General features: G+C 41.3%; 2 protein-coding genes and 1 pseudogene across 6 annotated transcripts; 1 reads left to right on the top strand and 2 right to left on the bottom strand.

Moving 5' to 3' along the window:
* Positions 1 to 292: 292 nt before the first annotated feature.
* On the bottom strand, positions 293 to 8,756 carry CDC26 (cell division cycle 26). Of its 2 annotated transcripts, none has more exons than XM_082656739.1 (4): positions 8,624 to 8,756; positions 5,830 to 5,939; positions 5,236 to 5,357; positions 293 to 728 (listed from the first exon to the last, which is right to left on the bottom strand). In XM_082656739.1, exons 3-4 carry the CDS (start codon positions 5,314 to 5,316, stop codon positions 552 to 554), a joined length of 258 nt encoding a protein of 85 aa, XP_082512865.1. In that variant the 5' UTR covers positions 5,317 to 5,357; positions 5,830 to 5,939; positions 8,624 to 8,756; the 3' UTR covers positions 293 to 551. The 2 variants fall into 2 exon arrangements, with proteins under 2 accessions (XP_082512865.1, XP_082512864.1); XM_082656738.1 differs by having other exon boundaries at positions 8,578 to 8,750.
* Positions 8,757 to 8,842: 86 nt separating this feature from the next.
* PRPF4 (pre-mRNA splicing tri-snRNP complex factor PRPF4) lies at positions 8,843 to 25,487 on the top strand. Of its 3 annotated transcripts, none has more exons than XM_082656736.1 (14): positions 8,843 to 8,946; positions 9,726 to 9,903; positions 12,079 to 12,265; positions 15,009 to 15,096; positions 15,506 to 15,585; positions 15,765 to 15,858; positions 16,394 to 16,488; positions 17,939 to 17,997; positions 18,438 to 18,561; positions 19,932 to 20,021; positions 22,643 to 22,765; positions 22,876 to 22,983; positions 23,074 to 23,192; positions 23,715 to 25,487. In XM_082656736.1, the coding sequence occupies exons 1-14, from the start codon at positions 8,920 to 8,922 to the stop codon at positions 23,906 to 23,908; spliced, it is 1,566 nt and encodes a 521-aa protein (XP_082512862.1). In that variant the 5' UTR covers positions 8,843 to 8,919; the 3' UTR covers positions 23,909 to 25,487. The 3 variants fall into 3 exon arrangements, with proteins under 3 accessions (XP_082512862.1, XP_082512861.1, XP_082512863.1); XM_082656735.1 differs by having other exon boundaries at positions 8,872 to 8,952; XM_082656737.1 differs by lacking the exons at positions 8,843 to 8,946; positions 9,726 to 9,903; positions 12,079 to 12,265; ... (1 more) ...; positions 15,506 to 15,585; positions 15,765 to 15,858 and having other exon boundaries at positions 16,431 to 16,488; positions 17,900 to 17,997.
* A 649-nt stretch (positions 25,488 to 26,136) lies between these two features.
* LOC309823852 (large ribosomal subunit protein uL22-like) lies at positions 26,137 to 26,609 on the bottom strand (annotated as a pseudogene). The gene has a single exon. The product of its transcript is annotated as a large ribosomal subunit protein uL22-like (transcript).

The following is a 26,609-nucleotide window of genomic DNA, read 5'->3' as shown; positions in this document are numbered from 1 at the left end:
ACTGGTTACAAAGCCATTCTGTAAAGATACTGGAAATCCACAACTTGATCGAGCTTATACAAAATCATGAGAATCTAATCTCCACAAGGGCAGGGATCTTTGATTTGTTCACTGATGTTACCAAGTGCCTAGAATGGTACCTGGCACTCTCAATAAATACTTGTTGAATAAACGAGTTAAAAATCAGTGACAGGGATCAACTGGAAGTGTTCTGTTTAGGGTCTTTTAATAAAGATGGGAAAAATGTAGCAATTTAACGGTGCTATTATACTTCATTAAGGATGTCGCACACTTTTCCAAAAATATATTTATTTTTAAAAACAAAAATCAGACAAGTTTTATCGAGTCAGATTTTCCAGAGACAAACCAGAGCTTGAATTTCAGCTTTCCAAGTGAAAGTTAAGCATCAGCAATCTCATGCAGAAGTATCTCTCTCTGCAGGACGTAAAATATTCGGCTTGACTGCAAGCACTCAATTCTCTAAATCTTGTTTGTATTTCTGCCATCATTTTACTCCATTCCAGGGCTCTGGCACACAAGATAATCCACCTCTAAAATTCAAAACTTCCAAATTGAGATGAACGATTGTTGGGCTTGGGTTGGGGTTTATAACCAATTCGATCATTAATCATTTGTTCCCTGCCCTTGGGGTCACTGCCGAGCCCAATGGCACCTTCTCCATCACTGCCTCCTACAACATCCACATCTTCCTTTTGTTTCTTACGGGTCTGAAAGTATAAAAGTTTTAGTATTAAGGCAATATTCTATTCATTAACAAACATTTATTTAGCATCTACCATGTATTAGGCACAGGGTAAAGGATAGGGTTCGGGTCTACAGAACAATAAACTGAAATCCTAGGTTTAGATGGTTAGGGGCACAAGGGGGATACACGGATATAGCGATAAAAGATGTAACCCCTACCCTCCAGGATGTCACAGTCTAACAGGGAAACAGGTAAATAGACCATTACAACACAGGGTGATCAGGGCTATGACAGAAGGAAGTCCATACAAGAGATGGAAAAATAAAGCGACCAGTAAAACAATAACCACCAGAAATTAACAGCTCAGCTGACACCATGAGATTAAATGTAACGCAGGAAAAGAAGGTTTTGTGCTATCTTATCATGAGGCCTGATTTGGGAAATTCATTTTGTTTTCAGATAAAAGGTTTGGCTCTTAAGCCACAAGTAACTGCAGAATTCACAAAGTCTGTGTCTCAGTTTGATCATTTTCAAAGAGAAAAACTAACACCCCACAACTACCACTACCTGAGAGTTCCTTACCAGAAGAATAGCTCCACTAAACTAATCTCTGGAATCACTGCTATTCTTCACCACTTACTGCTGAACTGTGAGCATTTAAATGCCAGTGTCAAAGCATTATAGTGAATAAGTGAGGTATTACTTTTTATATATATACAAACATAATGACCTTCCTGAGTTACTCTCTAGGCTACATTACCCAATAAATAACATTAGAAAGTTCTCCCCAAACACCTTTGTGAAAACAAGTTCTAAAAGGCACAGGATGATATCGTTTCATCTTATAAGCCATGAGAAAGTCAGAATATCCAAGTAGAATGAAATCATTTAAAAGGCTTCCCACTATGAACAACTGCTGACTGTTTCAAAATCCAGAGTCAGGGCTTCCCTGGTGGCTCAGCAGTTAAGAATCCGCCTGCCAATGCAGGGGACACAGGTTCAAGCCCTGGTCCGGGAAGATCCCACATGCCACGGAGCAACTAAGCCCATGCACCACAACTACTGAGCCTGCGCTCTAGAGCCCGTGAGCCACAAGTACTGAGCCCACGTGCCACAACTACTGAAGCCCATGCGCCCAGAGCCCATGCTCCGCAACAAGAGAAGCCATGACAATGAGAAGCCCGTGCACGCAAGAAAGAGGAGCCCCCGCTTGCCGCAGCTAGAGAAAGCCTGTGCGCAGCAACGAAGACCAACGCAGCCAAAAAAAAAACCAGAGTCATCAAAATGTAATCAAACTAATTTCAGTAACAAATAAAATACCAGTTTTCTACTGTTTTTATTTTAGTGCAGGGCAAAAACTATCCCTCTCTCCTAAGTTGCTCTAAAATGGGTGAAACCCATTGGATAACTGCCTTTAGTAGAAAGACTAAAAACAACAAAAATACCTAGGAATAAACGTATACCAAGAAATAAATTTAAGAAGGTGAAAAGACCTGTACACTTAAAACTATGAGATATTGTTGAAAGAAACTGAAGAAGATACAAAAGAATGAAAAGGTATTCCATGCTCATGGATAGGAAGAATTAACAGTTAAAATGTCTATAACTACCTAAAGCAATCTACAGATTCAATGCAATCTCCATCAAAATCCCAACAACATTTTTCACAGAAATAGAACAAAAATTCCTAAAATTTGTATGGGACCACAGAAAACCCCGAGTAGCCAAAGCAATCTTGGAAAAAAAAAACCAAAGCTGGAGGTATCACACTCCCTGATTTCAAATTCTACTACAAAGCCACAGTAATCAAAACAGCACAGTATTAGCAGAAAAAGAGACACACAGATCAATGGAACAAAACTAAGAGCCCAGAAATAAACCCTCACACATATGGATAATAGATTTATGACAAAGTAGCAAAGAACATACAATGGAGAAAGGACAGTCTCTTCAATAAATGCTGTTGAGAAAACTGAACAGCCACATGCAAAACAATGAAGCTAGACCGCTATCTTACACCATACACAAAAATTAACTCAAAATGGATTAAAGACTTGAATGTAAGACCTGAAACCATAAAACTCCTAGAAGAAAACATAGGCAGTATGCTATTTGACATTGGTCTTAGCAGTATCTTTCTGAGTATGTCTCCTCAGGCAAGGGAAACAAAAGCAAAAATAAACAAATGGGACTATATCAAACTAAAAAGCTTCTGCTCAGCAAAGGAAGCCATCAACAAAATGAAAAGACAGCCTATCAAATGGGAAAAGATATTTGCAAACAATTTATCTGATAAGGGCTAATACCCAAAATATATAAAGAACTCATACAACTCAACAGCAAAAAAACAGACAACCCAAGAATCTGAATAACCATTTTTCCAAAGAAGACATACAGATGGACAACAGGCATATGAAAAGATGTTCAACATCACTAATTATCAGGGAAATGCAAATCAAAACCACAATGAAATATCACCTCATGCCCATTAGAATGGCTATTATCAAAAAGACAAGAAATAATGAGTGTTGGAGAGGATATGGAGAAAAGGAAATCTTCACACACTGTTGGTGAGAATGTAAACTGGTGCAGCCACTGTGGAAAATTGTATGGAGGTTTCTCAAAAAATAAAGAGTAGAACTACCATATAATCCAGCAATTCCACTCCTGGGTATATATCCAAAGAAAACACTAATTCAAAAGGGTAAGTGCACCACCATGTTTATCGCAGCATTATTTACAATAGCCAACATATGGAAACGTAAGTGTCCCTTGACAGATGAATGGATAAAGAAAATGTGGTGTTTAGGGCTTCCCTGGTGGTGCAGTGGTTGAGAGTCCGCCTGCCGAGGCAGGGGACACGGGTTCGTGCCCCGGTCTGGGAGGATCCCACATGCCATGGAGTGGCTGTGCCCGTGAGCCATGGCCGCTGAGGCTGTGCATCCGGAGCCTGTGCTCCGCAACGGGAGAGGCCACAACAGTGAGAGGCCCGCGTACCGCAAAAAAAAAAAAGAAAATGTGGTGTATATATATATACACACACACACACATACACACAATGGAATACTACTCAGTCATAAAAATTACTTCAATTAAAAAAAAAAGTAACTCAATAGTGAGCTGACTCTGCAGAGTCAAAGTTTGGTATAAGACTAACACTTTATGAGACTCATTACAATTGAAGTTTTGAACCATAAAGGGCACTTCAAGAAAAGAGCAGAGTGTGCATAGGCAGTGAGATTAAAGATAGCTCAGCAGTGGAAGATAAAGTGGAGAGATGACCAAGGACCAGATCACAAAGGGCCTTACATGCCATCCTAAGGAATTTGGACTTTATTCTGAAGGCCAAAAAAAGAATTTAAGTCTTATCAATGGACATCTAATACCGTGGCGTAAGGCTATACTTAAAAATACATATTGGGGGGCTTCCCTGGTGGCGCAGTGGTTGGGGGTCTGCCTGCCGATGCAGGGGACACAGGTTTGTACCCCGGTCCGGGAAGATCCCGCATGCCGCGGAGCGGCTGGGCCCATGAGCCATGGCCGCTGAGCCTGCGCGTCCGGACCCTGTGCTCCGCAACGGGAGAGGCCATGACAGTGAGAGGCCCGCGTACCGAAAAAGAAAAAAGGAAGTAGAGAGACAACTTGGGATGCTACTGAAATTGTACAGAGTTAGTTGATGGTTATTTGGACTAGGGTTCTAATGGTGGAGATGAAAAGGTATGGGTAGATTCTAGAAATATTCTGGAGGTAAAGCCGAAGGATTTATGGACAGATTGAATATAAAAGGTGAGGGAAAGGGAGAACTCAAGATTGACTCTTAGGTTTCTGGCTTGAGCAACTACTTAGATACTGACATAGGGAACTCTGAGGTGAAACTCGTTTGAGGAAGAAATCAAGAGTTTTTTGTTTTAACATGTTAAGTATAGTATGCTGAATAATGACCTCCAAAGCTATCAGGTCCTAATCCTTGGATACTGTAATTGTTGCCCTGTATGTGAAAAGGGTCTTTGCAGATGTCATTAAATTAAGGATGCTGTGATGTGGACATTATCCTGGATTATCTGGGTGGGCCCTTAATGCCAACACAGGTATCCTTATAAGAGGGGGCAGAGGGAGACTTCACAGAAGAGGAGAAGGCAGTGTGATCACGGAGGCAGACACTGGAGTGATATGGCCACAAGTCAAGGAATGCCAGCAGCCACCAAATACTGCAATAGTCAAGGAATAGATTCTTCCCTAGAGCCTCTGGATGGAGCGTGGTCCTGCTGACATCCTGATTTTGGATCAGTGATACCAATTTCAGATTTCTGGCCTACAGAACTGTGAAAGCATAAATATCTGTTGCTTTAAACCACCAAGTTTGTGGTAATTTGTTACAGCAGCCACAGGAAACTAATACATTATGTTTAAGATGCCTGTAAAGCATCCAAATAGAGATTTCGAATAAGCTGTTGGTATAAGAATCTGGAGTCCAAAAGTTAGAGTTATTGTTTTAAATATTCCTAACGGTTTGAAAGTTGCACTCTTACCTCCAGGTCCTTTCGAATGCTTTCAAACTCCTCAATGTCATCAAGCTTCAGCTCCAGACGGGTTGGTTTTCGTCTCAGCATAATGAAACCAACATTAAGGGACAGACCCAGTGAACTATCAGCTGTTAAAAATGGCAGAGAGGAGGAAAAATTGGAAGGGATAAATCTCAGCTACAAATATGTTCAATTTGTAAGCAGGCACACTAAAACGAATGGCGATACAAAAGACTCATTTGGATTCACACATTGACTTCTAAGTCTTTACGTGTATCATTATTACATTTTTATTACGTGATGGAGATCCACCACTCTGTAATTCTCAAAAGCTCTTTCTTCCAGAACTTAAAATAGCAAGCTGCCTGTAAAAGAGGATTCTAGGCAACAATCACTTTAATCTCATGCTCCATTCACAAAGAAATATTTTAGCTAAGAGAATAAAGTTAAAATATCACATTTTAATTCGGTACAGTTAGTAGGAGAGTATACAAACCATTAAATTTGATCAACAGTATGTGGGAATTATGAGAGATTTGTGATCACTCCCGAATGCTAAAATCAGTTTACTAAGTCTTATGAAAACTCCCTCTAACTCACCAATTCACAGGGTTATCCTCAGGGTCTAAATAGGTCCTAAATGGATAGGTCATTCATGAAACAAACAGTTCTTATGCTCCAGCTACAGAGTTAAGAGGCATAGTCACAGTCTGTGGGGAAAACAAACACATAAATGGAAAATTGCAGCATACTGTAATTAGAACTCTGATGAGGGTAATGCAATGGCATCACACAGACACACAATCCAGTGGGGTGAACAGGGATGTGGAAGACTTCCTGGAGGAGATGATGTCTTAGTTGCCTTGTGAAGGGCAGGCAGAGAGGATTAAAGGCATCCCAGGCAGAGAGAACAAGTATGCACAGAAGCTCAAGAGAACACTCTAGAATCTGAAAACCCAAAGTAATGCTTATGCTTTAAAAAAAAAAAAAAGAAGAGCTGGGTTTTTTTAAGAAGAAAATAAAACTCCCCAACTGAGTTTAAAAGCTGTTGATGGCATCATCTTTATATTCTCACAGCGTCCAGTAGAGAATGTCTGCAATAACCAGCCATTAAATGTTCTGTTGAATAAACTGGCTACACTCTTCTTCTGCTGAAGGGGGCACGGGTCTGATCCCTCTCCAGGGAACTAAGATCCCGCATGCCGCAGCAGAGCAACCAAAAACAAAAGTCAGCCTCCTGGGAAAATTATATATAGGTCACATGGTGAGGATTAAATGAAAATGATGTAAGTGAAGCCTCCTTTAAAATATGTACAGATATAAATTATTATTACATGTATCTAGGATATAGCTAGGGACTGTGAAGTATACAAAGGAAGAAATGTCTCCTCCTACCACGAAGCTTGGGACAGATACAAGTGATGTTATCAACATGGAACAATGGCACATTACATTTCAAATTGCTTTGTACTAAATCAGATACTATCTTTTTCTTCTTTTATTATTTTTTTATTGGAGTATAATTGCTTTACAATGTTGTGTTAGTTTCTGCCGCACAGCGAAGTGACTCAGCCATTCGCATACACACATCCCCTCCCTCTTAGACCTCCCTCCCCCCCATCCACCCAACTAGGCCATCACAGAGCACGGAACTGAGCTCCCTGTGCTATACAGCAGGTTCCCACTAGCTATCTATTTTATACATGGTAGTGTATTTATGTCAAACCTAATCTCCCAATTCATCCCACCCTCTCCTTCCCCGCCATGTCCACACGTCCGTTCTCTACGTTTGCCTTTCTATTCTTGCCCTGCAAATAGGTTCATCTGTACCATTTTTCTAGATTCCACATATATGCGTTAATATACGATATTTGTTTTTCTCTTTCTGACTTACTTCACTCTGTATGACAGACTCTAGGTCCATCCACATCTCTACAAATGACCCAATTTCATTTCTTTTTATGGCCGAGTAATATTCCATTATATATATTTACAACATCTTCTTTATCCATTCATCTGTCGATGGACATTTAGGTTGTTTCCGTGTCCTGGCTATTTTAATAGTGCTGCACTGTTGGTGGGGAATGTAAATTGATACAGATACTATCTTGATTCCAAAGTAGACAAAAGGTAGAGGAAACCAAAGTTCCAAGGGGGGAGATTGCTTAAAAGAAAAAACAGGGACTTCCCTCGTGGTGCCGTGGTTAAGAATCTGCCTGCCAATGCAGGGGACACAGGTTCGATCCCTGGTCCGGGAAGATCCCACATGCCGCGGAGCAACTAAACCTGTGCGCCACAACTACTGAGCCCACGTGTCACAACAACTGAAGCCCACGCGCCTAGAGCCTGAGCTCCGCAACAAGAGAAGCCACCTCAATGAATGTGGCCCACGCACCACAACGAAAAGTAGGCCCTGCTCGCCGCAACTAGAGAAAGCCCGCCCAGCAACGAAGACCCAACGCAGCCAAAAAATAATTAATTATTTTTAAAAAGGGAAAAGAAAAAACTGTGATACATTTTAACTTTTCTGCAAACTATGAAAAGATAGCCACTAGGGAGCAGTATAGAGTAATGGGTAAAAGTGCTTGTTCTGGAGGTGAAAGGGCAGAGGGCACAGATTCTAATCCCATCGCCACTGATCTTGGACCATCAGCTTCACCTTTCACTAGATCATGGTTTCCTCGTCTGTACCTGTACTCTATTGTTGTATGGACTGAATGTCGTATTGCAGCGTAAATTCCTGTAACATAACCTGGCATTTAGTAAACGCTCAGTAAACAGGCATTATTATTGTAATTGTCCTCGGGGAGGGTAGGGGGCTCTGTCCAGCTCGGGAAACACCAATATTTTGACCATCTCCACCCCCGACACGGGGACAAAACCTTGTCTTGTCCATCTCTGATGCCCCAGCACCCAGCGCACACGGGGCTGTGCAGAGTTGCTGGCGTGCAGTTTACCTGACGCCTCACATTCATCATCTCACTCCGAGTAAGATAGACCGGGCTGAAGACAGCAAAATCAGGCCTTGGCTCCTCCGCCAGGTCTTTATTTTCCTTTGGCGCTAGAGGGCTCTTCGAACTTATTCTCTCGCCACTGCCCAAATCCACCGAAAACGCAGCCAGCTCAGAAGAAACCGCCGAGAGAACTTCCTGACAGCGGAAGAGAATAGCACCCCCGCAGCTCCAAGGCCGCACTCGCTGGTCCAGAGCGAAGGTTTCCATGGCAACACGGTCCTTCGCTCCAGTAGGACTTAAAGTCCCTCGCAGGACCCGGAGCGACAGCAGGCCCCGGAAGCCGTCTATTCACTCCCCGAGTTCCGTCCGTAGCCGCGCGACTCGCCGCACCTACCTCTTTTCAGACCTGTTCAGCCCCTTCCCGGAACCTCGGCGCTCACCCCGAATCTCCGGCTAAGCCAACTGGACTACAATTCCCAGACTGCTCTGAGTCTCTCTCCTCGCAGAACCCTGTCCTTCACGTGCTTTTCTCGGAGGCTCCACGGAACAAACCACTCGACGCGCCCAGACTCTTTCCTACTACGATTCCCATCATGCTTCACGCCGCCCAGGACGCTGCGTCCGCCCGCGGCCCACTTCCGGTAGGTGTCGTAATTCCGCCTTGCTGGGCGCGCGGTGGATGGTCTGAAACGTAGAGCTCGGCTTTCGGTGGGGCTTCGCGGCTCCGGAGCCCAGCATGGCCTCCTCACGAGCTTCCTCCGCGGTACAGGTCTCAGCTCACTCTGGCAGGGAGCGCGGAGGGTTGGGGGTCCCTGCGGAACAGGGCCGTTAGGGAACAGGCTGCGGCGGTGGAGGGCTGAGGAGGAAAGATCTCCTCAGACTCGGTCTGGTCTTAGAGAGCGGAGCAGCGTTTTCATGATCCCTGAGTGCTTTCGTATTTTAGCTCATTTTCAGCTCTCGCTACAACCCCGAAATGTAAATACCTTCTCCGTCTGGTTCAGAAACGGAGTTCTGGAAGGGAGTAGTGTCTTGGCCAAGATTTATGACAATGTCAGACCTCTTAATTGTAATGAGGCCTCCTAACTTCCTATCTACTGCCCCACGTCTGAAAACGTTTGAAATGTATAGACAGTAACTTTGTAACTTGTCGCCCTTACCATCGCGTTGGTTATTTCAGTTATCCTTGATATCGCCTGTGATGAGCAGAAACCCTGGAAGTTTCGTAAAACCCAGGAAGAGATTGCACTTGGAACTGAATGAAGTAAACATGTTCCAAAGCACGCCTTTGATAGAAAAATCACCAAGAGAAATTCACTAGTTTTATCTGTCTCTTCCTATCTGCAAAAGTTAAGTGACCGAGAGACTGGAATCACCCCCAGACCACGTCCAAATCAGGGAAGACACATCTTAACTGGTGTCCAATTTGTGTTTTCTTTAGAGAAGAAATAGGATTGAAGCTCTGGATAAGCGTCATCCTTCTGGAAGGTCTAGTAAATTGCTTAAGATTAAGTTTTAGGTTAATCCAGGTCTTTGATTTAGCAGGCAACCAAAACTAAGGCATCTGATGACTTAGTCGCTCCTGTTGTGAAGAAACCACACATCTATTATGGAAGTTTGGAAGAGAAGGAGAGGGAGCGCCTGGCCAAAGGAGAATCTGGGATTTTGGGAAAAGAAGGACTTAAAGCAGGAATTGAAGCAGGGAACATTAACATAACCTCTGGTAAGATGCAAACTGTGAGTCCGTCTTTACCTTTGGTGCTCAAATTATCTGTAATGATTACCTTCCTAAACTTAGATATCACTAGTTTAGTGTCAAAAACTTTCAAATATTAAACTTGCATCTATCTTAAGGCCATACTCTGCCCACTCCACTTAGTATCATCTGGAGAACCTTTTTCTTAAAACCTTTTATACAGTTTTTCTTCTATGAATTGTTAGTAATTTTACTAGGAATTTATTCATTGTGTATTTGGATTCAAGTTGATTCCATTTGTCTTATGGAGATCTAGCATAGTTGTGGCATTGGTTTGGAGCTACTGTGGTTTATAATATTCTTGCTTTTTTAGTTTTCCAATTATTTTTCACCCAAAATGAAATACCTCTTTTAGATTATAAAAGTAGTAGCCATTTTTATTTTGAAAGAAATCAAAATACAAGTTTTTTTCCATAAATGAAACCATGATAAGCAAATTGTTTTGTAACCTGCATTTGTCATTCTGTATACTGTTGAGGATATTTTTTCGTGTCAGTAACTAGTGGTCCACTATATTTTTGAAATAAAATTATTTATGTTTGTCATGAGAAATTCAGAGAGTACAGAAGGGTATAAAAAGAGTTCTCTGCAGATAGGGCTTCTGTCAAGTTTCTCATGGATCCTCCCATACATTTTCTTTTCTATACACATGACTGTAGTGACTTTTTAAACCTTTTATGTTATTTTAAACATAACTGCATCACTACTATACTTTTCCTTTTTCATCGAAATGCTTGTATTTGGTGTGAGTTTTAAAACTAGCTGATAGATTATCCAAAAAACCTTACAAAGAATATCATTTTCATGGTAATTATTTCCAATTAGTGTCCCTATACTGAGACTATTTCAGAGAGTAGCTTTGGCAGTTGTTAAAATAATGTTTCTATTTTATCATGGATAGAAAGCGTACATAACTTATTTGTTAAAGATGCTCCATACTCTTATTGTCTCATGCAAGCTATGTGTTTATGTAAATTTGCCAAATGAAACAAGATGGCTTCAACTATTTTCCTGCCTTTTAAAACCTCGTTTAGTTTTCTGTGTTTGGCATACTTTATTTATTTTTAATTAATTAATTATTTTTTGGCTGTTTGGGTCTTCTTTGCTGCACGCAGACTTTCTCTAGTTGCGGGGAGTGGGAGCTACTCTTCGTTGCAGTGTGCGGGCTTCTCATTGTGGGGGCTTCTCGTTGCAGAGCATGGGCTCTAGGTGCATGGGTTCAGTAGTTGTGGCTCGTGGGCTCTAGAGTGCAGGCTCAGTAGTTGTGGCTCGTGAGCTTAGTTGCTCCGAGGCATGTGGGATCTTCCCGGACCAGGGATCGAACCTGTGTCCCCTGCATTGGCAGGCAGATTCTTAACCACCATGCCACCAAGGAGGCCCTGGCATACTTTAATCCACCTGGCAGGTGGATTCTTAACCACTGAGCCACCAGGGAAACCCTGGCATACTTTAATAAACTGAGAAACTGTAAAGTTTGTAGTAGATTAAACAGTTAACTTTCCCTAGAGGCATATAGACTCCAAATGTAAGAAATTATTTCTGGGCTTCCCTGGTGGTGTAGTGGTTAAGAATCCACCTGCCATAGCTAGTGGGAAGCAGCCGCATGGCACAGGGATATTGGCTCGGTGCTTTGTGACAGCCTGGAGGGGTGGGATAGGGAGGGTGGGAGGGAGGGAGACGCAAGAGGGAAGAGATATGGGAACATATGTATATGTATAACTGATTCACTTTGTTATAAAGCAGAAACTAACACACCATTGTAAAGTAATTATACCCCAATAAAGATGTTAAAAAAAAAGAATCCACCTGCCAATGCAGGGGACACGGGTTGGATCCCTGGTCCGGGAAGATCCCACATGCCTCGGAGCAACTAAGCCCGTGCACCACAGCTGCTCAGCCTGTGCTCTAGAGTCCGCGTGCTGCAGCTACTGAGCCTGCCTGATGCAACTACTGAAGCCCACACGCCTAGAGCCTGTTCTCCGCAACAAGAGAAGCCACTGTGATGAGAAGCCCGTGCACAGCAACAAAGACCCAACACAGCCAAAAATAAATTAAATTAAAAAGAAAAAAATGAAATTATTTCTTTCTCCCTACTTGAGGAAGATCTGGTGATTATGCTGATGTTGCCGGTTCTTTTTACAGGAGAAGTGTTTGAAATTGAAGACCACATCAGTGAGCGACAGGCCGAGGTGTTAGCTGAGTTTGAGAGGAGGAAGCGAGCCCGGCAAATCAATGTTTCCACAGATGACTCAGAGGTCAAGGCTTGCCTTAGGGCCTTGGGGGAACCCATCACACTTTTTGGAGAGGGTCCTGCTGAAAGAAGAGAAAGGTGCCCTTTCTAAGTATCTACTCTCTTCTTTTTTAATCACAGGGTTCCAGTTCAGTTGGAATTCGTAGCTAAAACTTTAATAGAATGTCTCAGGTAATGTTGACAGAATATCTTATTAGGTTGCATTAATACGTTTTAGCCCATAATTTAAGTCTTAGGCCAGTTTTTACTCCACTACTAATTTTTCTTTATAAACTATGAAGAAGATGTTAACACATTCCCTCCCTTCCTCTCCTCATTATGGAGTTGTGAGTTGGGTAAACATTTGTCACTGAACTCTGAAAATTTAAACAACAAACGCGTTCTTTGTCATTAACGTAAGACATAATGATAAGTGTTTTTTGGGTGTTACTGCAAAAAGGCACTGTCCTCATATAATGCTCCTCTTGTGATTTTGAAGTTACAAAATCTCTTGGTGACAGGCTAGTCCTATGCAGTTATGCAGACCTGGCCTGCCTACCTGCTTCTTTAGGACTTGGGGCTCAGCTATTCCTCACTCATTATATTTACTCTCTTAAAGCCCTTACCGCTCATTTACTCTTCAACCTACTGCAAACTGATCGACCACTACCACATTGAAATTGCTCTTAATTAAGGTCATCAACTCATCGTTATCAAGAATAGCCCTAGTACACTGCCACCGATTCCCTCCTTCAAACACTCCGTTTCCTTGGCTCTCAGAAGACCAAATCATCCTGGTTTTCCTCCTGTTTCTCTAGCTAATTCTTCTAAGCCTCTTTTTTTCCTGTTTTAAAGTGCTGTTTTTTGCCCTTATCCTGCACTAACCCTGAGTGATCAAATCCATTCCCATGTCATGGTTTACTCTGTGTATATATATTCTGATGACTCCCAGGTCTCTGTAACCTAGATATTCTATAGGTACTCAAATTTGACATGTCTAAATTGAACTCATCTATTTTCCAGTTCTCCTTGCAAATAACAGTACCATTCACACAGTTTTCAGTTGAAAACCTGCTCACCTTCTGTGTAACCCATCAGCAAAATCTTGTCTCTTCTACTTGTGAAATGTACCTCCAGTGTTTCCTCTTTTCTCTACCTCCATTGCTTTCACATTTAGACTGTTGTAATAACCCCAAATGTGTTGTGTTAATTGTTTGCTTAAAATCCTACAGTCGTCTTTTTTTTTTAATTTATTTATTTATTTATTTTTATTTTATTTTTCGCCGTGTTGGATCTACCATTGCTGTGTGCGGGCTTTCTCTAGTTGCGGCAAGCGGGGACGACTCTTCATCGCAGCGCATGGGCCCCTCATCGCGGTGGCCTCCCGCTGCGGAGCACGGGCTCCAGGCTCTCAGGCCTCAGCAGCTGTGGCACACAGGCTCAGTAGTTGTGGTGCACAGGCCCAGTTGCTCCGCAGCACGTGGTATCCTCCCGGGCTTGAACGCATGTCCCCCACATTAGCAGGCGGACTCCCAACCACTGCGCCACCAGGGAAGCCCCCTACAGAGTCTTCTTATTAAACTTAGAGTACAAAGCTCCTAATCATGCTCTTCATCCTTGCCTTGTGCCACTCTTCCCCAGTTTACTAGACTTAGCAGCCGTAATGGTCCTCCTGGGATACTCAAGCTCTTTTGCTGTCTATCCACTGAATTTTTCTCTTTTTGTCCCCCTCTCTTGCCTTTTAGAGCTTTTTTATTCTTTTGGTTTCAGAATAAATGCCGCCTCCTCAAAAAAGCCTTTCCTAACACCTGACCCCTTGTAAAGTAAGTCCTGCCATTATTAAGAAAGTAACATACTTTCTTAATAGCCTTTCAGAGGTTTACTTCTACTGTTTATTGTTTGTCTTCTTCACCAGCAAAGTCTGTCTTATTGTGTCCCTTAAATGAATGTCTTGAGTCCCCACTGCCACTGTCTTGATTCAGTCCATAAGACTCAGGGGATACAATAGTATGCCTTTGTTCTTCCCTCTTCAGTCCATTCTCCATTCTCCAGGGGTCTTTCTCAAATGTAAACCCTCCTTACCATGGCATTAGGAGCTCTTTGTGACCTGGCCCCTGCTTAGATTTGCAGCCTTATCTCTCACCAACCCTTTCCCAGTACTCTGTGCTCCAGCCATACTGAATTGTTGTGATTCCAAGTTCAACATGCTTTTCTTGCCTCCAGACCTTTACATTTGTTGAACCCTCTGCTTCAACTGTCCTTTCCCATTCTTGACCCATTGACTTGGTTACTTGAGGTCTCAGTTCAGGTAACATCTTCTCCATGAAGCCTTCCCTGATTCCCTCCAAGCCTAGGTTGTTTACTCCTTTTATGATTCCCTTAGCACCATGCACTTACCACTGTCATAATACTTAATGGAATGTACTCTAGTTCCCCGATTTTCTGTATGTCCTGTCCACCCCCCACTGCCTCACCCCTCACTATGCTACTTGAAATCAAGGACTGTTTCTTGGTCATTTTTTATACTTAGCACCTGAGCAGTATCCAGCACATTGTGGCATTGAGTGAAGGTTGTCTGTATCCACAGCCCGAGTGGTAGCAGTGTTGGGGCTAGTTGACTCTAAGTTTAACAGGGTAATTGCTTTTAGTTCAATTTAGGGAATCTTCAGATAAAGACTACTGAGTGAGAGAAATCACACTGGAAGTTTAGGCATCACAACTTGGCCCTTAAAGGAGGTTGCTTGGGATTTGAATGGTGAGAGAGTAGGGCAGGCTTGCTGCCTTCTTAGGTATACTTTTCACAGTCTTAACTCTGTTTAAATTCTAATCTTTTTTGTTACAGGTTAAGAAATATCCTTTCAGTGGTCGGTACTGATGCCTTAAAAAAGACCAGAAAAGATGATGAGAAATCAAAGAAGTCCAAAGAAGAGGTAAAATGTGTCTTTGGTTTCATAGTATAAACATGCAGGAAACAAGGGGGTCGTTCTTTCATTTTCTGTTTTCTGTGGGATGGGGAACAGGGGGAGTTGGAGACTCTACTGTTCCGGAATAGTTGTTGGCAATAGTTTGTGGTTCCTTTGTAGGTATAAATGGAGATAAGTGAGTTCCCCATTCAGGAAAGAACCATAGCATTCCTGGTGTCACTTTTAACAAGTAACCAGAAACTATCCAATAAGAGTTCATAGAAAGAGACACAAGAGAAAGCACATATACCTGATTTCATCCTATTACTGAACTAATTCATCTTTTTTCTGGGCAGTTAACAATAGGGAATTGACAGCTATGAAAGGGGCAAGAATGCTTCAGACTTGACATTTCTGCTCTTAATTTAACTTTCAGTATCAGCAAACCTGGTACCATGAAGGACCAAACAGCCTGAAGGTTGCTAGACTGTGGATTGCTAATTACTCACTGCCCAGGTAAGGAGAGCCTCGAGAAGGAGGAAGAAACATACTTTTTCTTATTTCCTCTCAAGGACTGAGGAGGTGCTTTATAATGACTGTGGTTATTAATTGAAATTGAGTGGTAAAGAGACTTGTATGGACCTTTGTTTTGAACCCATTTGCTCAGGGTTAATAATGTTATTTCTGTGTCACAGGGCAATGAAACGTTTGGAAGAGGCCCGTCTTCATAAAGAGATTCCTGAGACAACGAGAACCTCCCAGATGCAAGAACTGCACAAATCTCTCCGGGTAAGATGCTCTCATCTTATATATATAAGATGCTTTCATACATATAATTGTCTAATATCTTAAAGATTCTTAAATATTTAATAGATGCTCTACTTTGGCCCACCTCTAGCAAGTAAAGGCAGCTATACTTATTCCTCTCTGCTTACACTGTTGCTATTTGGGAGGAACCATCAGTTAAGGTGGCAGGGAACCTACTGTGCTTTGTACTATGTAGAGGCCTATCGGTCTACTCTTTAATTCTCCCTTTTAATATGTCAGACTGTACTTTAGATCTCGCCATGGCCTTCCTTTTTGTATTTAGCTGACATAGAAGCTAGTGTTACTAAGACTGTAGAAGACAGCATGCTGGAGTTCCAGATAAGCCTTGACTTCATTCATTTGTAAAAGTGTCTCCTAACAGCAACAACAAAAAGGTGGTAGAAGATTCTTGGGGAGGGTTAAAACTGGAATGGTTTTTGTTTTTGTTTTTATGGTGGAAAAGCCAAGAAAGTCTTGGGTTAGCCTGTTAATGATTCCTTGTTTGTCTTTTTTTAAGTCTTTGAATAATTTCTGCAGTCAGATTGGGGATGATCGGCCTATCTCCTACTGTCACTTTAGTCCCAATTCCAAAATGCTGGCCACAGCTTGTTGGTAAGTCCCATTTTACAGTGACATTTTTTTTTTAAATGGGGTTCAGGGGAAAAAATCAGTATTTGTCTTAGAAGGCCATTTCAATACCATTTGCCTCTGCTTCTCATGATCACACCAAACTAGAGATGCTAGGAGTTACCCACTGTAGTTTACAATATAGCCTTCAATTAGCAGTTCTTACTGTTCACAAGGTACCCCAGAGACCCATGACATGTCAGTCATATTCTTGGCATTAGCATCATTTTGGATCAGATAGTGAGCTTATAGACTAGTATACACACCTTGATATAACTTTTCTTTTTTGGTTATGTGACCTAGGCAAGATACTTAATCTCTGTAAGCTTCACTTTTGTCATCTGTAAAGTAAGGTGAGATAATGTTTGTAAACATTTTGCCTTGATAGTGCCTGGTATGTGGTAAGGACTCAGTAAACTTGAATTATTGTTTTTATCTTCATTTTGTTTTCTACTCACCACATATGCAGAAAACTCTTAGGATGTGATAACTTTGTTGTTTTGTTCTATTTAGTTACTTAGTTGTTCTTGAGGAACATTGTCATCTAGTGAAGGGGAAACTCGCTTGTATTGTACGCACAAGAACTACTTGACTAGGCAGAAATTGAGACTGTGGTTCAGGAGAAAGCCAGGGACCTACACAGATCCCTCCACCTCTCCACCAAGCCTCAGTTACCTTCATTATAAAGTAGAAATGAGTATGTGTATAACTGACTCACTTTGCTGTACAACAGAAACTAACACAACGTTGTAAATCAACTATACTGCAATTAAAAAAAAATAATTACAAAAAATAAAATAAGAAAAAAAATAAAGTAGAAACGATCATTCCTGCCTTATATGTACCTCACAGGTCTGTTATAAGGACCATTTGATGATAGATATGAAAGTAATTTGTTGGAAATTTTCCAAAGTAAAAACATTTTTTTAAAAATTTAAGTACTTTGGGGACTTCCCTGGCAGTCCAGTGGTTAAGAGTCCGTGCTTCCACTTCAGGGGGCATGGGTTCGATCCCTGGTTGGGGAAGTAAGATCCCGCATGCTTCACAGTGCTGCCAAAAAAAAAAAAAAATTAAAGTACTTAGTAAGCAGCAAAATGCTATTCGTATTTAAGAAGATAGTATCATTATTAATATTAATGTTAGATAGTTTAATTTGTCCTACCTTCCCTCAGAAATTGATCCAAAAGTTAAGGAGAAGAGCAGCTTGTGCTATAATATTTACAGTCCAGTAGAGGCCTCTGTTTGCATGAGACCTGGGTGTAGCTTTCTTCTCTAACCCTTCAAACGATAAGCCTTTTCTGTTTCTTTTTGTGTCTGCCACTGTAACATTTTGGGAGGGGGGTGGTGAGAGAGATTGTCCTTTAGTAATGTTACCAAGGTACCTTTTCCTTCCCAGACCAACCCTGGCTGAGATGCTTTCCTTTGTGTTTGTTAGGAGTGGGCTTTGCAAGCTCTGGTCTGTTCCTGATTGCAACCTCCTCCATACTCTTCGAGGTGAGTCAGAATCTTGTCTAAATCTCAGTCTTTTTCTCACTGTGAACTCTGTCAAGCAAAACAACTCTAAAACTCCGCCTGACACTCAGACCCAGTACACACAGATTAATTCTTGATTTGATTTGACTTGGTTTGGTTTTCTCTGACTGCAGGGCTGGATGATAATGACTTCATACGCTTACCACTTTCCTCTCATGTCCAGCCCCACTCTGGCATTTACAATCTCTAAACCAAGAAACATTTTTTTGTGTGTTTAGCTTTTTTTAATGCAATTTATGTTAAAATAGTTCAACTTTTTAGTAGTTGAATAGCTACTTTAATACTCTCTAGGTCCACATGTCCTCTGATATGTGTATATATAATATTTGTCATGTATGTATTTACACTTAAGTTGTAAGGGAGCAGGACCCCTTTAATTTTCATCTCTTACACTCCTTCAGGCCATAACACAAATGTGGGAGCAATTGTATTCCATCCAAAATCCACTGTCTCCTTGGACCAAAAAGATGTCAATCTGGCCTCTTGTGCTGCTGATGGTTCTGTGAAGCTTTGGAGCCTTGACAGGTGAATATTACCCTCTGTCCACACTGCAATCGCTAAAGTAAATAGTTGATTGGTTGGCCCTTGAGACTTAAAAATCTAGCATTTAACCCCAGAGATGCTCTGAGTCAAGGTAACTTATGTGAAAATAGAATGGAGGATTTTTTTCTTAGACCTTTTCTCACCAGAGGAGTTGTGTCAGGTTCCCTTCTTTGTTAACTTTGTACCTTGATTTTTGCCTCTAACAGTAGCCACTGTTTCCTGGCTCCAGCTATTCTGGAAGGATCTATTATATCTCCCATGCAATAGATTGACATTGGAGAAATGCACTATTTGGTAGCTTGACTAAAAATAATAGTCTAGACAGCGCATTGGTTCTTAGCAAACAACCACAGGGGAGAGGAAGGAGGTTCTGTCTGGCAGTATTGCCAAGGAAGTGATGTCTACTCCCAATAGTATCATCCTTTACCTAGACTACATTTTCCAATTACAAGTTTTTTTTTTTAATGTGTTTGTGATTATTGTTTTCCAAGAAATTTTTGGAAGCACTTTGTTTGCCTAAAAGACATCTGAATTCAGTTGCTTAGTTTTCTTTCTTTGGGAAAGCACATGAGGCTTTTGTTCCAGGATTTTGTGAGGAGCTAATTAGTGTCTCCACTCTTTTCCAGACAAGATCTTACCTGTGAGCACAGCAAGTTTTAATTGGCTTTGGTAATACATAGCAATATTTGTTCCCCTAGCGCTTTCATTAGTTCTGTGTATGCCCATTGACAAAGTTCCCTTTTTAATTGCCCTCTTTAGGGTTCATGTTTATTTCCTCTTGCTGGTGTTCAGACTTTCTTTCTGTCGTTGCTGGTAGTAGAATTTAATGGCCACCAAAAGGAAACTAAGCCTCTGTTTGAGAGTTCCTTTCTTCATGTGGATCCTTGGACAAGCTGAAGTTTGAGATAAATTTATCTGTAATCCACTTGCACCAAAACTTTTTCATATAGCCTTGCATCTCGATCAAAGTATGTTTTCTTTCTAGAATCTCAATGCTCCTTTGGTGCAGAGAGCTTATTTTGCTTGTCAGGCTGAAATATCTTTAATTTTCTCTAAGCAAATGATATAGCATTAAGAGTTTATTAACATAGTGAATTGAAATAGACAGTGTGTATTGAAGAGCAGTTTTGCCCCATGGGCACATGAAATAGTCCCAAAGCTTTTATAATAACCTTGGGAAGTGAGTTAAATTATCATTAGCCCTAAAAGTTTAACAAATTACAGGTTTAGTTACAATTTGGCCTGTCAAACCATGCAGAATTGGGTGTATATGTGCTCAACAGTTAATAAATTCAATGAGTATTTACAGGACTGTAAAATAGTTTACTTACATACATTTGATTCCTTTTCAGTGATGAACCAGTGGCAGATATTGAAGGCCATACAGTGCGTGTGGCCCGTGTAATGTGGCATCCATCAGGACGTTTCTTAGGTACCACCTGGTAAGCCATCCTCTTATTGTTCTATCCATACAGGCCTGTGGCATCTTGTTAACCTTTTATGGCTAAACTGCCAAGTAAGTTTTTAGAGCAGAGATCTTCAAGAGATTTTCTTGGACTTCAATAAATCAGAATCAGAAAAGAATATATGACATAGTTAGGGCTAAGCAAATTTGATTTTAAATTGCAGTTAATCTGAAATTTCAGAGTCACTGACTCCCAGAAAACTAGAGTTCTTCCCTCTTTCTTCCCTTTCTTGGCCAATACTAGAGGTGTTTTGGTTTTTTTTTTTTTGCTATACAGTGTAATTTCTCTGCTTACAAATCAGTCTCCTTTTCTGGTTCTACAAATTCAATGAGGCCAGAATCTGTTAAAGAATTTTTTGAGATACAATTTACATGCAATGGAATGGATTTAAGTGTGTAATTCAGTCAGTCTTGACAAATGTATAGACTCATGTGGCCCACATCCCTGTTGTTGGAGGTCCAAGGGAACAGAAGGTGCCCACCAAACTGAGAAGGCATCTTGAGATTGAAAAACACGGCCAGCAGCTCCATATAGCCAATGGATCCGTTTATTATAGGGTCACTTACTCACAGGGTGGGATCTGGCAGGCAGCAATCCAGAAGCATTCACAGCTGCACTCTGCACCCCCAAGAGACCATTGAGGCAATTTTATAGTTAACCTAAGGTATGGGGGTACGTGTTTGGAAACAGGAAGTACATTCCTAAGTGAAGAATGGGTGGGTGCTGGGAATATATCAGCAAAGGTCTTCATCATTGTTGGAGGACTGACAGAGCATAGAGGCCACCTGATCCTAATGATTATTAAACAATATCTATTAACTACAAAGCCCTTGACTATAGGAAAGTGACTTACCACACAGTATAGTTCTGAGTAGGGTCAGCAGAAGGACAGGAAGAACTGTACAGGCCCAAGACGGCATCAGTTATGCTCATAGCCATAGACTAGTCAATAGAGGGAACATTTGCATCACCCCAGAAAGTTCCCTTATGCCCTTTCCCAGTCAACTCCCTGTTCCAGAGCAATCACTGGCCTGATTTCTGTCACCATAAATTAATTCTATCTATTCATAGTCTATGAACTCATTTTTGTTCATATGGCTTCTTTTTGTTTGGCTTCTTTTACTCAGCATAACATTTTTAAGATTCATTCATGTCGTTGCATGTATCAGTAATTCCTTCTTATTGCTGAGAAGTATTCAGTTGTGTAACTCTGCCACAGTTTGTTTATTCATTCTCCTACTGATGGACACTTCGGCTGTTTCCAGCTTTTGGCTAGTCAGAATAAAGCTGCTATAAATACTCTTGTACAATGCTTTTAGTGGATGTGTTTTTCCTTCCTTTGTCTTGAATAAATACCTAGGAATGTAATTGCAAGGTTATAGGGTAGATGTATATGTAAGTTTTTTTAAACTTCCAAGTGGTTTTCCATAGTGTTGGTGCCATTTTACATTCCCAGAATTCTGGAGTTCTGGTTTTTTCCACATCCTTGCCAACATTTGTCATTAATCAATCTTATCATTTTGCTAAGTTTAGCAAATATGTAGTAAAATCTCATGGTTTCAATTTTTTTTAGTCTGATGACTGTTGGTGTTGAGTAGTTTGTCATATGCTTATTGACTATTTGTATATTCTCTTTTGTTCAGGGTCCAGGTGCTTTGCCCATTTTTATTATTGAGGGGTTTTTGTTTGTTTGTTTTGTCTTTATTTCCATATGTATTACAGTTCTACCATCATTTATGGAGGAGACTTTCACTATTGAAATTGCTTTGATGGCCTCATTGAAAATCATTTGACCATGTATATGTGGGCCTATTTCTATACTCTCTTTTCTATTCTATTGATCTATTTGTTTGTGATTGATTTTTATATGCCCAACATTCAGTTTAGGACATAAATACTCAATGAATGGAAGGACATAACAGTGAAATAAGGGAAGAAAGAAGGCAACAGAATCTTTGCTGGGCCATTCTAAGGAATTCTGTTTTTAAAACAACCACTGAAGGGACTTCCCTGGTGGCGCACTGGTTAAGAATCCACCTGCCAATGCAGGGGACACGAGTTTGATCCCTGGTCCGGGAAGATCCCACATGCCGCGGAGCAGCTAAGCCCGTGTGCCACAACTACTGACCCTGCGCTCTAGAGCCCACGAGCCACAACTACTGAGCCCGCGTGCCACAACTACTGAAGGCCTCGCACCTAAAGCCTGTGCTCCACAACAAGAGAAGCCACCACAATGAGAAGCCCGCGCACCACAACGAAGAGTAGCCCCCGCTCGCTGCAGCTAGAGAAAGCCCGTGTGCAACAATGAAGACCCAGCGCAGCCAATAAATAAATAAATAAATGTTTTTAAATAAATAAATAAATAAATATAAAATAAAATAGCTACTGAAGTAGGTTTATAGGAACCATGGTTTCCCAGTTAGCACCCAAGACAGATATGCTTAGTTGTTGAGACATTGTTTATGCCAGAAAAGAGTTTGTTAATATGGTTGTATGAGTAGTTTCAGAAACATAACTTGAGCTACAGCTGTTTATAGCACTTTATACATTGTAGGAACTGAACATCTGCTGGTTAATCGTTAGTTTGACTTTTTTAGCTATGACCGTTCATGGCGCTTATGGGATTTGGAGGCTCAAGAGGAAATCCTGCATCAGGAAGGCCACAGCATGGGTGTGTATGACATTGCCTTCCATCAAGATGGCTCTTTGGCTGGCACTGGGTAAGGCTTCTTCCACGTAGCGGGGGCAGCTCAGTAGTCTCACCTCTTAAGTATACTTGCTTCCACAGAGAACTGTATTCAAAATGTTCATTCATAAATTATTTTGTCAGGGGACTGGATGCATTTGGTCGAGTTTGGGACCTGCGTACAGGACGTTGCATCATGTTCCTAGAAGGTCACCTGAAGGAAATCTATGGAATAAATTTCTCCCCCAATGGGTAAATAAGCTCACTGAGTGAGGGGTGGAGAGGGTTATTGGTCAGAAAGTACTCTTTGTTTCTAACTTCAGTACTACATCTGATCCACAGCTACCACGTTGCAACTGGCAGTGGTGACAACACCTGCAAAGTGTGGGACCTTCGACAGCGGCGTTGTGTCTATACCATTCCTGCCCACCAGAACTTAGTGACTGGTGTCAAGTTTGAGCGTAAGCTTTCCTCCTGTTGTAGGCCTAATTACAAGACAGACAAATTGCACTTTTGAGGAATGCAGTCCAGGTGTTAAGACTTGGAAGTGGAACAGGAGAGAATTTGGCCTCTATTGAAGGAGAAAATTATAATCTCCTTCCCTCCACCACACTTTCAGACAGAGCTATGACACAGCCTGCGTCTTGTTCCTAGGAAGTAAAGAAAACTTCCATGAATGTTTTGCTTCATTTTTTTTTTTCCATGGAAGGTCCAAGCACTGAATCCTTAATATTATTCTGAATAGGTTGTCTATCAGGGAAAGAGCCAAAAGACCTTAATAATGTTATTTGTTTCCCTAAGTCTGCCTGTAGTTGTCTTTTTCGTAGAGGTCTAGTAGGAATACAGGTCAGAGTGTTGAGTTTTTCTGAATGTAGATACCTTCTTTTTCAAAATAGTATGTTCTAGCAGATTTGGGGTCTTTTATTTTCTTATGCTCTTCTGAGTACTTGAATTCCTGAAGCAACTCCCCTTTTCTTTTGTAGCTATCCATGGGAATTTCTTGCTTACTGGTGCCTATGATAACACAGCCAAGATCTGGACCCACCCAGGCTGGTCGCCACTGAAGACTCTGGCTGGCCACGAAGGCAAAGTGATGGGCCTAGACATTTCTTCCAACGGGCAGCTCATAGCCACTTGCTCATATGACAGGACCTTCAAGCTCTGGATGGCTGAATAGGCAGGACCATGGAAGAAGGATTCTAGCCTCACTCTCTCTTTAGAGCCATTTTCAAAGGAAAGGAATTGATGTGTTTTGTTCTTTCATGTATTTTGCTAATTACCATGTATAGATCCTCAAAAGAATTGGATTTCCATGTCAGCTCCCACTTCAAGCAGGCAGCCCAGTCCCTGGGTGTTGGTGAACCCCTTTCATGGTTGAAATTTTGATTTTCATCTTCAAGCCCTGCCATGAACTTTGTAGACATTGTTTTTATTAATCTTTTGTTTGAATGCCCTATTGCTTCCCTCACAGCACTCCGGATTGTGACTGACTCCATTTTTAATTCTTGAAACTTGACTTTCCGTTACATGGTACATGCTTCAGGACTACACGTGACCCAGAGAGCAAGGTGGCTGGACTATATTCTGGAAGCCCTCGAGTAGAGAGACACGCCTCACCGTGCACTGGCTAAACTGTGCCTGACAGAGCAAGAACCCTGAGAACAGGAGGTGAAGAGGTAGACCACAGCTATGCTCAGGGCTCTGCAGTAGAGAATATTTTACCTCTTCCTGTTGAGTTCACGTGGAATGCTAACTGCATTGGGAAGCTCAGAGCTGAACATTTTCCTCGTCAGAAGATGTCTTCCATTTTGCTTTCAAGATTGGCATCCTTTGTGTTACCCAAAAGCTAGGCCGTTGTGTCAAGATTCAATGAAATTTTTAGAAAGCAAACATGATGTCTCTATTGTGCAAGTTCTTTTCTATTGGTTATTTAAAGAATGTACCCTTCATGTTGAGGTAACTCTGGAAAAAAATCCCTAATGGGTATTCCTAAACATAAACTTTTTCTTTATTATACACTTGCTAAAGAGTAAAATCCTATTTAAAAACTGCCCTTTAAAGAATTATCTTGTATAGTTAAGCATTTTCCGAATCCTAGGCATTGGTCCACAGAGGTCCCTTTTTTTTTAGTTTGAGATATAGCAAATGATCTCAAGTGTGGCGTACTCCAATTCTGTCTCCTTAGTAAGCATCCTGTTAGTAATTTTTTTTTTAAATGGAGGGCTGTTGCATTGTGAGCGAGACTACCAGTGAACTGAATCTGGACTCTATAATTCTTACTTATTGGCCAAGTAGCAGTTACTTTCAGCTCTCTCCACCCCAGGTATACAACCACTGAACTCTGGAAATACACAATAAATTCACACAAAAAATAGAGGAATTGGCAAGAAGAAAGGATTGTATAGAGAGAATTCAAGAAGGGCTTATATGATGGCTTCTCCTTGAACGTTCAAAACACTTTTCCTTTGCTGTTCCAGGGAGGATGAGAGTGACTTTGTTTGGCTCTATCGTGCATAACTAGGAATATGTGGTATGTAGCTAAATAGTCTGTTTAATCTGATTTCAATTATAACCAAGTAGTTGCATATCCTGTGTACCTGTTAAGCTTCTGGATTATCAGCTCTACTCTCTGTTGGGTACTTCACTGTTGTTTAAGTATTAATGGGCTCTATTTCCTCCATAGTTAGCCATGAGAAGAAATTATTTTTCATTACTACCTTTGTAGTGTGTTTAAACTAATAATGAATGTTAGTGTATTAGCGTGCAACTTTCAAATATAGTGTGTTAAAGGTTTTCAGTTTTTCAAGTTGAAATTTAACCACTTGTTCCATTAAACTTGTCTTTTGTTTTGCGGGGGGTGGGTGGTTCCAAGAGATCTAGAGGGGTAGCAACTGGGTGAAAAGATTTCATCTAAGACTTTGGCCAGATGAATGTCTTGGCGGGATATACACTTCCTTACTGGGAGTATCATTGTCCAAAAGCCGTTAGCTGAGGAGCATATCCCAAGTGTGTCATTTCGTGCTAACAGTGAGACAAACGTCATCGTCATCACTTAACAGGACGCTTAGCGCTGTCTAGACACCACCAGGCACATTCAGACATCTTGTTTAATCCTCACAGTCTTAACGAGTTAATTATTATTCCCTCTTTTACAAAAAAAACTGAAGTTCAGAGAAGTTAAGTAACTTGTTCCAGGTTACCTAGTTAGTAAATGGTAGAGTCTGGTCCATCTGTGACCTTATAAGAGATTTCATAGGGCTTTAGTGAGTATGTTGGCAACATGGGCCAGACCGAAAAAAAAAAAACAGTCCAGCCAGCGTGGCCTGTTCCCTGTACAAAGTCTGAACTTTTTAAGTGCTCTACCTTTTTTTTTTAAAAAACTTTGCATTTATTTTTTTGCAGCATTTATTCCCAGACCGTAAATTTTTGTTTCTTCTGGGATATCTTTTTCTTCTGTGCAACCTCCTCTTCTGGTTTAGGAACAATCTGTTCCTTTTCAGTAAGGATCATCTCAGTGTGGCAGGGAGAGCTCATGTATGGGTTGAACCGACCATGAGCTCTGTAAATCCTGCGGGGCACCTTGGGGGCTTTGTTCACCTGGATGTGCTCAATGACCAGAGAATCTGCATCTAAGTTCAGCATTACTCTCTGCATTTTTGAGCATGTGCAGTAAAAATTCAGCACTCTTTGGGCCACTGACCCTGCATCCATCCCCACTGTTTGGCCTGGGCACACCTACCAACTCCACCATTGTAATGACGGAATGGCACACATTGCTTCTGTAAAGTGACATCCTTCAGATACTTGGTGGCTTTTCGGATGTGCATACCCTTAATGGCCTGGACGGTTTCACGAGTGTTCTTAAAGTGAACATGAAG

This window comes from Grampus griseus, assembly GCF_964374135.1.
Source record: "Grampus griseus genome assembly, chromosome: 6".
Taxonomy (NCBI): domain Eukaryota; kingdom Metazoa; phylum Chordata; class Mammalia; order Artiodactyla; family Delphinidae; genus Grampus; species Grampus griseus.
Note: the sequence above shows the minus strand (reverse complement) of the source record. Positions and strands in the feature narration are given on the sequence as shown.